Source organism: Artibeus jamaicensis, unplaced genomic scaffold, assembly GCF_021234435.1.
Source record: "Artibeus jamaicensis isolate MK-2021 breed Jamaican fruit bat unplaced genomic scaffold, CSHL_Jam_final scaffold_474, whole genome shotgun sequence".
Taxonomy (NCBI): Eukaryota; Metazoa; Chordata; class Mammalia; order Chiroptera; family Phyllostomidae; genus Artibeus; species Artibeus jamaicensis.
This window is the reverse complement of record NW_026522046.1, coordinates 3,413,213-3,425,149: the sequence shown is the minus strand read 5'-3', so window position 1 is coordinate 3,425,149 and position 11,937 is coordinate 3,413,213. Positions and strand designations below refer to the sequence as shown.

General features: G+C 41.7%; 1 protein-coding gene across 1 annotated transcript; it reads right to left on the bottom strand.

Moving 5' to 3' along the window:
* Positions 1-5,783: 5,783 nt before the first annotated feature.
* Positions 5,784-7,187, bottom strand: SST (somatostatin). The gene is made up of 2 exons (XM_037131774.2): positions 6,957-7,187; positions 5,784-6,119 (listed from the first exon to the last, which is right to left on the bottom strand). The coding sequence occupies exons 1-2, from the start codon at positions 7,092-7,094 to the stop codon at positions 5,907-5,909; spliced, it is 351 nt and encodes a 116-aa protein (XP_036987669.1). The 5' UTR covers positions 7,095-7,187; the 3' UTR covers positions 5,784-5,906.
* Between the last annotated feature and the right edge of the window lie 4,750 nt (positions 7,188-11,937).

Genomic DNA, 11,937 nt, shown 5'->3' with positions numbered 1-11,937 from the left:
AACTGGTAAGTTAGGATAAGCATAAACATATAAATAGCTACAGATATATAAACAGAGGCATAACCACAGGATTATACATGTGTACATGTATGCACATGTATACAACCATGCACACACATTCACACACATGCGCACTTAACAATATGAGGTAGCCCTAAGCATGTGTATGAGAAAACAATTGGTTAAATAAGAAAAACCTAATTACTTTTTAAAATACAGAGAATTTATAGCATCATACATATGAAAAGTTCAGAAGTAAAAATCTTTTTGTTGTTTGGTTTAAGCTTAACATCGTACTTCATTGAGGCCACCAAAGACCCAGCTTCCTTGTGGCTCTCAATTCTGCCTTCTGTAGCACAGATCTTCCCAGAGCATGGACAATCTCAGCATGGTTGGCAAAGGCTTCCATGTGTCTCAGCCTCAGTCAGCAAGGAAGAGAAGTCCTAGAAGTGCCCCCAGATTCCTAAGGTTCACTGTGTTTGTCATGTGCCCATACATGAACCAGTCCCCATGACTAGCGATGGCATATTCTAAATGGGTTAATCCATTCTAGCATAAATCTTGAACAGCAGCAGAAGCAGAAGCAGCAGAAATCTGTCCACTATAATGACAGGGAGGTGATTCATAAACAAATGTTTTTATACATCACATGAGAGAAAGAGCATGAGAGCCAGGAAGTTCCAGAAGACTTTGTGAAGCCTATAGAACTCGAGTGGTATTACTGTTGAGCATATCATGCTAATCCATATATGAAATCAAATAAAAATAATGACGAAGGAGAGGTTGATGAGATGCCCGGTAAAACCATTGCCTCTCGTCCTTCTGTTTGGGGAGTGAATGAGCAAATGTAAATAAAAATGTAGATAGAGCTATTTCTAGTTAAATTTGTAAATCTTGAATCTCATAATGTGCATATGGTAGTCAAATCAATTGTTACTCTGAGATAGCAAATCTAGGGTAACTTGATGTCTTCTTTCATATAGCGGGACTGAAAATGTGCTTTCGTATACTTTTATACAGGAAAAACAGAATTAAACAGCAATTAACTGGGAATGAATGATCTTTCTTCACTATTTGATCCCTAGTTCAAAAGCCTGAATTTCTTAGAAATATCATTTATTTTAATAGACTTATTGAATATCTGGATAACAATTTCACTGTTTTAATGGACCATGTTCCAGAAATATAAAAAACTAATAGGAGTGAGAAGACTGCTTAATGTGACCTAAAATATTTATCTGAGACACTGGGTGGTACATAAACTCCAATGGCATAAAAGCCAATTTAATAAGAGTTGACCTTATTTATAAATGTCAGTGAAAATTCTCAGGTCTCCAAATCTCAGCCACCTGTTTCACAGACTATACCCGCAAGGCCAGAGGAAAGAAGGTATGGTCATCACCTAGTTCTAAACGAGGGTGATCCCAAGGCCTATAGACTGCAGACTGGGACCCATAGATCTGTAATTGCTTCAGGCTAAAAGTGCTCACAGCTTGGCTTGTAATGAAACCTCTGTATATGGGACTGAGTGGGAAAGGAAATGCTTAAAACCTGAAATGATTAATTTTATCCACTCATGTGTTTATTCATTCATTTAGCAAAACTCAAACAATGATATTGAACATGCAAAAAGAAGATTATAAACAGTTCCTTGGAAATTCTGCACATAATAAAGTCTGAAAATCAAATTGCAAACCCAGAGTTTAAATCCATTTCTACTCTGACAATAGTATGATATACAGAAGAGCTAAGTGAAGATATTCTGGGGGTAGTCTGCTCTTAACTTACCCAGCGAGTTGTACTTTCTCATGAACTTGCCTTCCCCCTATAATGTACATGGGGAGAGGACTAAATTGGAAATCAGATGGCCTGGTTCCAAACCCACCAGTCACCAGCTGGTGACATCTTGGTTAAGTTTTTTTAATCCCTCTAGACTGTTTTGCAGCCTAGACTATGTTGTAAAAGTGTACCCTGTACCATTATAATTATTTATATAACTTATTAATTTCATTCAAAATAAAATCACTTAGACTCCCAAATCATGGTTTGAAAACTAATAAAGAAAATACTTCAGAGAGGAAAGGATGGAGTTTCTAGCACCACACTTTTTTCCTAGCATGCTGTACAAACCACCATTACAGCATGTGGTCATTTTTAGCAAATATTGTCTCCCTCAGTTCCCTGAAAGCAGAGACTTTATCACACAAAATTTGTTTCCAGTTTCCAGCGAGTCCTTGACATGGAAGACGTGGTAGGTGATCAAAAATTGAACAGCTGGAATTACAGCACGCTCTCACTTACTAAAGAACTGTAAGTGGCCACCAAGGCATGTGAGTTCTAGTCCTGTTGATGGGAATCATGACTTCTTTGAAGACCGCTCCCCGCGAATGACTCTATCTCTCTAGTGGGGGAGTACATCTGCTGCCTGAGACAGCCCCTTTTTCTCCAAATAGAATCATCCTTTGTTTCTTGGGTGTAGTTTAATAAAGACTGTCCCTCCTGAGTTACTTTCCTCTTAATCAATATCTTTACTATTTCTTCCTAATGTCTTCCTTTAACCACAGGAAGCCATTTTGTATCAATTGCCTTATTCTCCCTCAGATGCAGACCATTTATGTAGTGAGAGGTGAAGTTCCAGGGACAAAAATCAGTCTTCATATCCAACCAATGAAATACATCAACTATCCAGAAGGGCAGATTTCTTGTGGGACAATGTGGTAAAATAATTAAAATAACCCTGAGTAGAAGAAGGCAAACTTAGGTTTTGTCTAGACTTTATGTCATTTTAATAGGTATCTTGTGAAGACAACTTCACCTCTTCCTATGTCAGTCTCCAGTAAAATGAATGGTGAGTCCAGAATTAAAGGCATTCTTTGTGTCACCATCAAATAGAAGTGTCTTTATAGTGAAAGTAGTTTGCTGTAGGGCCAAAAATTTGGTCCTGGTTGGTGGACAGTTAAGCAAGACCTGTTAAGGAAATTTATAAGATGGCTAAATAAAACTGGACTGATTGAAGTTTCCAAAATAAGTATGCTAATCACATGTTTCAATGGTTATTAAAATCATAAGCATGGGCTGTTGTTTCTGGTGTCACATCACATAAAATAATCATTAATATCATTCTCCTGTGCCAGCTAAAGCATTAAGAACAAATGCTGAGGCGGGTATAGCTCAGTGGATTGAGTGTGGGCCTGTGAACCACAGAACAAATGTTGTTGCTTCATAGAGATTTGTTTCACTTGGGACTGCAAGTTCATGAATTGCTTATTTGTTCTTTTTAATTAAATTATTTGACTGAAATTGGTTAATAAGATTATATGGGGTTAATGGACACTGAGAACCTACTATGTGCAAGACACTGCATATTCAATGCGCCATACCCATAGATTATTGGAAGTTCATACAAAACTACTCTTTCACATATGTTCACACAATTATAAGTGGTAGAAAGTCTTAAGTAAGCACTATGGAAGAAATAGAGGTTAAATACTCAGAGAAGGGAGATATCCCAAGTAAGGTCCTGAAGCTAGAATTTTATGGAGCAAGAATCACATAAAACACATCTTGAAGGTTGGGTTACCTCGGACTTGTACAAAGGACAAGAAATCACAAAGGCAAAGAAAGAGAGGCTATAAACACCAATTATAACATCGAACACTTACCATGTCCTCACGGTGTGCTAGAAACATTAAATGCATGGTCTCAGTAAATCCCTGTAACTCTAAGGGATAGATGCCATTGGCATGCCTATTTTCAGGTGGGGGCACAGAGGCCCAGAAAACAAAGTGCCCTGTTCTAGCTCTCCTATTAAATGAAATAGCAAGTTTTTCAGGGTCCCTGAAGCCTGTGGTTGTGGCAGAGAAGAAGAAAAATGCAATATTTAAGGTTCATTGTAGCTAGACGATAAATAGGCCAAAATGCTAGACTCTTGCATCAAATCAAGCTTAGGAGAAAGGCAAATTAACTAAATGGGAAATAAAAAATGCAACCTTCTGGATATTTATAAAATTTATGCTCCATATATTAGTTAAAATGGTAAAAAATCAGCACTCCTCTAGCCTGTTGAAGCAAATGATGGCAGTCATATCTGGAAGAGATATGAGTCTCCTTGCTAACAGAACCAGAGAGTGTGACTCAGGAAGGTGGGAAAACAGGCTAAAAGATAACTAACCCTGATCAAATGTTCAATTTAATTTAAGCTTTAAATAAAGAATAAATGTATATGTGGATGTACTTAGGCATTTCCCAAATGTAAATGTACATGACTACATAATTCTTGTCAGTCACCACCATATTACTATTGGGAACTGACTACTAAGGATGATAATAAAACTTAACCCCTCCCCCGACACTCATACAATCTATGCACCACTCAGAAAACAATTAAGTCTTGCTCCCTTCTGTGCTTTAATCATAATAATGTGATTCTGTTACTCCATGGAGTTGGTTGGTAACCATATGTGCATAAGGCATTTAACACAGACAGATCCCCTAAGTGGACACCCATTAATTCCCTTCTGAATGTATTGTAAATAAAAGATGCAGATAAAGAAAGGATGTTCTGTTTTCATAGAGATTAGTAAAGTAGCTTGGATTCTCTTGTTTGATCAGCTGTTCAGGAATTAACATCAACTAAACCATATTCATGTTAAAAATGTATACTCTCTAACAAATATTTTCTATAGAATATGAAGTTCTCCTTAGAGATTGATATGCTTCCATACTATGGAGACTTATATTGAGTTTATGTATTTATACTTGCTTTATTATTCTAGCAGCTATTCAGAAATAGAAGCAATAGTTAAAATAAACATCCCTGAAGGGATATCTGTTTAAGATCTCTGTAAGATAAATTAACTATCTTTTTATCTCTATTTTTAGCAGTGCCATTAAGTGTATTACAATGCTAATAATAATAGCTAGCATGTACTGAATATTTTATTATTGCTTGCATTTTTGTTTGACTCATTTTGATAAAATCAAAAGACGAGTTGTGATCTCTTCTTCAGTTATTCTGGGATTATGATACCATGTTCTGATAACTTCAGCAGTGAAGCATTCGTGGGGTGGCCCAACACACATTTTTTTTTTTATTGTAACCCATATTATTCTGACCCTTGAATTCACAATAAAACTGGTATTTCCCCCTGAAGAAAATTTTGGGATCTTACTCTTAAACAGAGGCAATCATTTAACCTTGTTCAGTTACAGAGAAGATTGTCAAAGTAGATCTAAAGATCTACCACCTAAAGAGGTGCTATTGCTGTATATAAATGTTCACAGATTGCAAACAAATTTTAAAGCCTCAGACCTTTATTCTAGCTATTTAAGGTAGCTTCTTTTCTCTAATTTCTAAATGCTTTCCCCTGTTTTTCCATATATGGTATATTTTACATATCAGCCTGACAAATACTTGGACATGTCAGCTTGCCTACCCATAAATACTAATATCCACTTCCACATATAATCTTAATTTTCTTTAATATGTAATTGATGTTTGTGATAGCCCCTTCCCACAATTATCACTGGATTAAAATTATCATCCATGGAGTTATTTGAACGTATTTAAGTTTGAAATCACCCCAACTATAAGGGTTACCACTTAGAACATAACATTTATTACCACAAGGAATTCTAAATAGTGTGTCTGTGAGGTTTGAAGTGCATATCTCAAATAACTCAACTGAAATAACGATGGAAGTTAGTTGTGTATTATTGAAGAGAAAGGTTTACTCAATAAAAAAAATCAGTCTTGTTTTTCATAATTTCATCATAATTTTATTTTGTATGTACAGTCTTCAATTTCTAATGTAAGGGGCTTTATGAGTATTGGGAATTAAGGAAGAGGGATGGGGCTTGGGGGGGAGGAATCAGAGGTCATATATGGACAGCAATGATTAATGGAGCTAACAGGATGTGAAAGTCTTCCAGAAGAAATTCTTGCAGCCAGCTTTGCGTTCTCGGGGTGCCATGGCCGGATTCGAGTTGGTGGATCTCTGCAGCTCCAGCCTCATTTCATCCTGCTCAGCAGCCTGGGACAAATCCTCAGGTTCCAGGGCATCATTCTCCGTCTGGTTGGGTTCAGACAGCAGTTCTGCCAGGAAGTACTTGGCCAGTTCCTGTACGAGGTGGAAGGGAGATAGAGAGAGAATGAGGAGAACGATGATGAAGGAGGTGAAATGGAAAAGCGTAGTTTGGAAAGCAGCGTCAGCCACACCCAAAACTCAGTGTTCACAGCTGTACACACCTCTGTCACTTAAAACCATTAAGGATATAAAAAACACGGATAGTTGCTATAATTACCAAGCTACACAAAGAGGCTTGAAAAAAATAAAATGTTTCTGCAAGTTTTCTGTCTCTGCAGGCTTAAAACACACGCACAGAGAGAAATAACAGATCCTTAAAGCAGTTCTGCAAAGATAAAAAACATGTGCCAAGAGTTCGTTAAACTCGATTTCCACAAACAGGAATTGTTCTTGCCGTTTTTACTAAGTTAACTGCGGGAAACGAGACCTTTCACAGTCTTAAATGCGTTTTGTTTCATCTGCAGAGTACCCGTTTGCCCTCCATCCCCTGCACGGGAGGGAGGTATTGCCTAGGACCGGAGCAGAATCGGAGGCGCGCTGTTTCAGCACCTGGTCAGCACTTCCCGTGGTCAGCACCGAGGATAGATGCCATAATACCTCCTGCTCAATTACCCAGGACTCGGAATTTTCTTGAATGACACAAAACTCACCTGTGATGGGCTGCGCTGGTTAGGATGGAAAAAAATGAAAAGTGGTAAAAGGGAATTCTGGACTTGGAAAGTTTTCCTAACAGCTTTGAAAGCTGAGAGACCCAGAAAAGCACCGAAACTCTTCAGGAGCACCTGTTAAGTCCACCCAAGGGGGCAGGGGCAAGGCTAGGAGAAGAGGGTTTCCGGAGAGAAGAAAGCAACGTCGAGGCAGTCTGCTTACCTGTTTGCCCGCGGCAGCAGCCAGAGACTTCTGCAGAAACTGACGCAGTCGGGGATCCGAAGGTGCGGCAGTGACACCGCCCAAAGCCAGGACGATGGAGAGCGCGGCCAGCGCGTACTGGAGGCGGCAGGACAGCATCTCCTCGGGCGCCGGGAAGCCGAGCTAAAGCGCGGTTGGTCAAACTCTAGGAGCGGATCTGCAGGCTGCAGCGACGGCTACGAACCTTGCCGACTCCTAAAGCAGCTTGTGTGCTCTCCACCGTCTCTTCGCTTTTTAAGCTGTCTCTCTGACGTCAGACTAGGAGGCGCCCCCAGATCTCTCCAGCGCTTTTACGCACAATTAGCCTCGTGAAATCAATCACAGGAGTGAGAGGAGGGTACACAATCCAAAGTGGTTTACTTAAAAAAAAAAAAATCCCCCACAAGCACAGCATGTGATCCGGGCCCACAGCATTCCATCCAAGCCACACTCTCTCCAGTCTTTGATATCCACTGAGTGCTATGCAATAACATTCCAGAATTTCACCCACCCGCGTACATGCGCACCCAGTGAAACACCGAAGCTCAGACACTGAGCCCCAAGAGACAAATACACTGCCACACACAGCTGCACACACAGAAATGTATGAGACTGTTGGAGTCCAAGAGGCCTGTGAGGGGTCGAGGATAGGGTCTAGCACTGCGGGTGTGGTGACTGGACTTGGTTTCCAGCCTCGGGGCTATCTTGGGTTGTAACAGTTCTCTGACCCCTTGAGAAACTAGCCGCTTCTCCCATCAACTCATATCTTTGGCCTGTGCATCATGTACCAAGAAAGTATCTTAGCTTGGGAACGTCCGGACTCTAAGGGAAGAGATAAACTTTGTAGGTCAAGGAAGTAAGCTACCTGCCAGAAGGCTTCTCCTTTGTTCTCCTTTGTATCCAAGATTGTATATAAGCCAGAAGACTGCGCAATAAACTTGCCTTATGCCAGCAGAGCATTTGGTCCTCTCCTTTATTTCAGTCCCTCGCTCAGCCTCACGACCACCCTTGCCGCGGCATGAGACCACGCTATCATCATACTCCAACACGTTAGGAGGGCTGAACAAAGGCAGGAGTACATGTGGGTGACAAGCGGAAATTCAGAACCATTCCTCTAAGAATGAATTTAAGAGTGGAATTTGGATGTTAGAAAAATGGGGTCACCTCTTCGTTATCTCTGTAAAACATCTTGTAGGCGATGATGTAAAGTATTGTAAAAGGATTACACTTTCCCGGTGACGGAGAAGTTGCCTTAGACACACCCTCTCCCCCTCTTTCTTAGCAACTGAGAAGCTTCCAGTTAACCTGTCTTCCTACCATGACCAAAAGAAAAACTACCAAACCCCCCAAAATGACACTGTCTTCATGTTGATGGTTAGAAACTTGGAGGTGAAGAACAGTCTCAAAAACCATCTACTAACCTCAGTGTGTGAATCACCGAGCCTAGAAGTGGGCAGTGAAGTGCTCTGGATCCTGCACTGCACAGTTGGAACAAGGTCTAGACCTCCACATCCAAGGCCAGTGTTCTTTCCACTCAGCTCTGAGTTTTCCAACCTATTCCTGGCCAGTAGAAGTAGTTGTAGGTCAGAAACCAACCTCAGTTTGGACATGCAGAAGTCCAGGAACTCCCTGCACACCTGGGACCGTTATTATGTGTCTGGGGGGGGGCAAGGATCGACAGACCCTTAGTTATACCCAGCACTCCCCATACACATAAAAAGGAAGTTCAAGAAGTGCTGTTTTATATAGCTTATGAAGTGATTCCCCCCAATAAGTCTACTACCCACTGGGCACCATATGTAGTTATTACAATATTATTGACTAGACTCCCTGTGCGCTATTTTATATCCATAGAACTATTTTGTGACTACTAATTTGTATTTCTTAATTCTTTCGCCCCCCCTTTTAAACACAATGCTGTATATCTGGAACTACAATAATATGGACTATCAATTGCAATTTAAAAATAAAATTAAAAAAAGAATTGAATCAACTATAAAAAAAAAAAGAACAGGAAGAAAGAAACAAATGCTGCTTTAGAATTCTGGTTGTGGTTAGCTGTTTGCTGTCCAGGTCAGCTCTCTGACAGTTTTCCTTTTTGTTTTTTCAAAATAATTTCTTATCAAGGAAAAGCCAGCTAATGTTCTGGCATGAACCAGGTAATCCCTGTGAGCTCTTCGAAAGCTAACATTTTATGATATTCGAGCTCATGAAAATCTAAAAGCATGTGTGTTTTCAGAAACAAAATGAAGCAAGGAACTTGGCTAACACAATCACCAGCCACGGATCATGTCTGTAGTCTCGATACGCAGACGCACATTGTGATGTTGATAGACAGGAGGGTTTGGGCGGCTCCTCAATGTCTTGGATAACTGCCACCATTTCCTTCTGTGTCTGTAAGCCGAGGCAGGGAGAGAATGCACAGGAAGCTGTGCTAGAGCTTCCTGGGATTGACAAATCCAGACAAGAAAGGCTAAGCCCCAGTGGGTCACTGAAAGTCACTCACAGGTGTTGGCATAGTCTGGGAGAGCAATGGCTCTAGGCTGAGGAACCCAACCTAGGGAACACGTGCTATTTTCTCTCTCTTCTGGAACCTCCTGGGCTCCTGACCGGGGACTCAGAATCTGCTTACATCAACCCAACTGCCCCAAGGCACCACTAAATAATCTTACATCTCCTGCACTTAGAACTGGGCCCTAGAGAGCCCCCCTGAATAGAGAAGGGCTTTTGCCAAAATAGCACCCAGCCAAGGAGCAAAGAGCAGCCTTACTATCCTGCTCTGTGTTCTAGGATCTCTTCAATCTCCCTCCCTGGACTGCCACTCTCCTTCCGGATCCTTCTCCTGCTTCTCTACTATGCTTTCTTCTCTACCCTCTCTCTTCTTTTTCCTAATCTTTCTCTGAATTCCTCTCTCAGCAGTTTCCTTATTCAACTTTTTCTTGTCTTCTCCCCCTCATTTCCTGTCCTCATTCCTCTTTGTTGTTCTTCCCTCTCCGTCACCAATTTCTGACTTCACTCTGCTTTAATCCAGCTCTTTTCCTACCATCTCTGCATCGTTCCTTCCCTTCCCACCCTGCTTAATCAATACCTACCTCAATCCCTGCCTCTGCTGTCTCCCTCTTCCCATCTCTCTCCTTAGCTGCTCCCCACAAAAAATACTCCTGATCCCCATCTATTTAAGCTCCTTCATGAGAACAGAGAGGTCTGAGTGGTTTCCCTTATGCTTCTGATGAAGTGCCGACGTTGTGGATGACAAGACTTCTGTGTTTTGTTTTGTAATCCTGGCATTGTTAGGAGTCTAAGAACCACTTAAGAGAGAAGTAGTGCCAGGACAGAAGGTGACATGAATTCTTCCTTAAATCCCCCAGGGCCAAGTTTTGCATAAAAGTTGATTTAGCACAAAGGTCCTTCCAACTCCCTCAACCTGATCCCCCTTTGGAAACCCCTCCAAACCCCGCTCCCAAGTCTCAATGGCTGAAAGGGGGAGTTGGTTGGGGGCTGTACTGGGGACCCTACTTCCCAGACCTTAGTCACCAGGAGTCACCTTCCCCCACTCTTATGCAGCCCGGTGGTTCACTAGGTACATTGTCATCCTCACGTCAGGCCGAGCTAATCCCATCTCACAGGTGGAAGTTGGAGTCCTGGGATCATAAACGCCTTGCACATGGCTCAGAGGCAGGAAGCGGCATGATCAGAGGGAGGACGTCCCTCCCTTTCACAGGCCCCTGACTCGGGACACCTGAGACACCCGGCTGAGCAGCCTGCAGCCAGGCTGCAAGTGTGTCTGGAAGGCATCCAGGCCTCTTTCCTGGGCAGCTCCTCTGGCCAGGAGAGGGTTTGCCACCTCCCTGTGAAATGTACATTTGGAGTGACTACCTGCCAATATGAGGAGTAGAAACTCATTTTAATGGGAAACAGTAGAAATTGTGAGTGGACGCAGACGTTCAATATTAACCAATGCAGGAAAGTAGAAAGTGTTGGTACGGGGAGATGACAGCCCTGGGTTCTAGTCCTGATTCCGCCACCATCCAGCTGTGCGACTCCCTCCCTGGGCCTTGGGTTCCTGCCTGCAAAAGTGGAGGCTTGATACACAACCTCTGTAGTTTCTGCCCTGATAATCAAAGAGTTGAAACTAGAGAAAATAAAGAGACAAAATAGAATGTATTGTCATGTTAAAATGCTGTTTCTTTTGCAAAATGAGGACTTTATACAGGAAAAACACAAGCCTGTGTTTTTCCAATATAAACACAGGGAGGAGGCGGTTCAGTGGTGATCTCACAGGCCTGTTTGGAAGAAAATTTGCTCTTCAGTTCTTGCTTCTGTTACTGATCTGCCCTCACCACTGTGGACCTCAGTTTCCTCCATCTATAAAATTCATTAACTCAAACTTTTTCTACAATTAAGACTGAGAATCTGCATGGCTTAAGATATACTAGGGAGGTAGACAGAAAAAGTCCTAGTGAGGAAGATAAGAAAGACATCAATCAATCAATCGATCGATCAATCAATATATGTTCAAATTCGTGGGAATTAAAGCAAGGTACAGAGTATAATGGTTTGGGAAAGACCCCTCTGAGGAGGAACTGTCTGAGCAGAGACCTGAATGAGGTGAGGCAGCTAGCCATGCAAATATCTGAATAAAGATACTTCCTTGTCAAGTAGAAGAACAATCTGTGCAAAGGTCCTGAGGTGGAAGTACGCTGTACATTCAGGCATCAGCAAGAGGGCAAGAGAAACCAAACAGATTAGGCAAATCAGACCGGGCTGGGGGCTGAGGCCAGCAGGGCAGCAGGGCCCAACCACACAGAGGTCAGAATACTGTGGTGTGGAAACTATTGGAGGTTTTCAACAAGGCATTGAACTAATTTGATTGTTTCAAGTGATGCCTTCTGCTAGGTAAACAATTAACTGCCAGAGGGCAGGAGTAGACAGAGGGAGATAATTTAGGAATGTAAAACCTTTT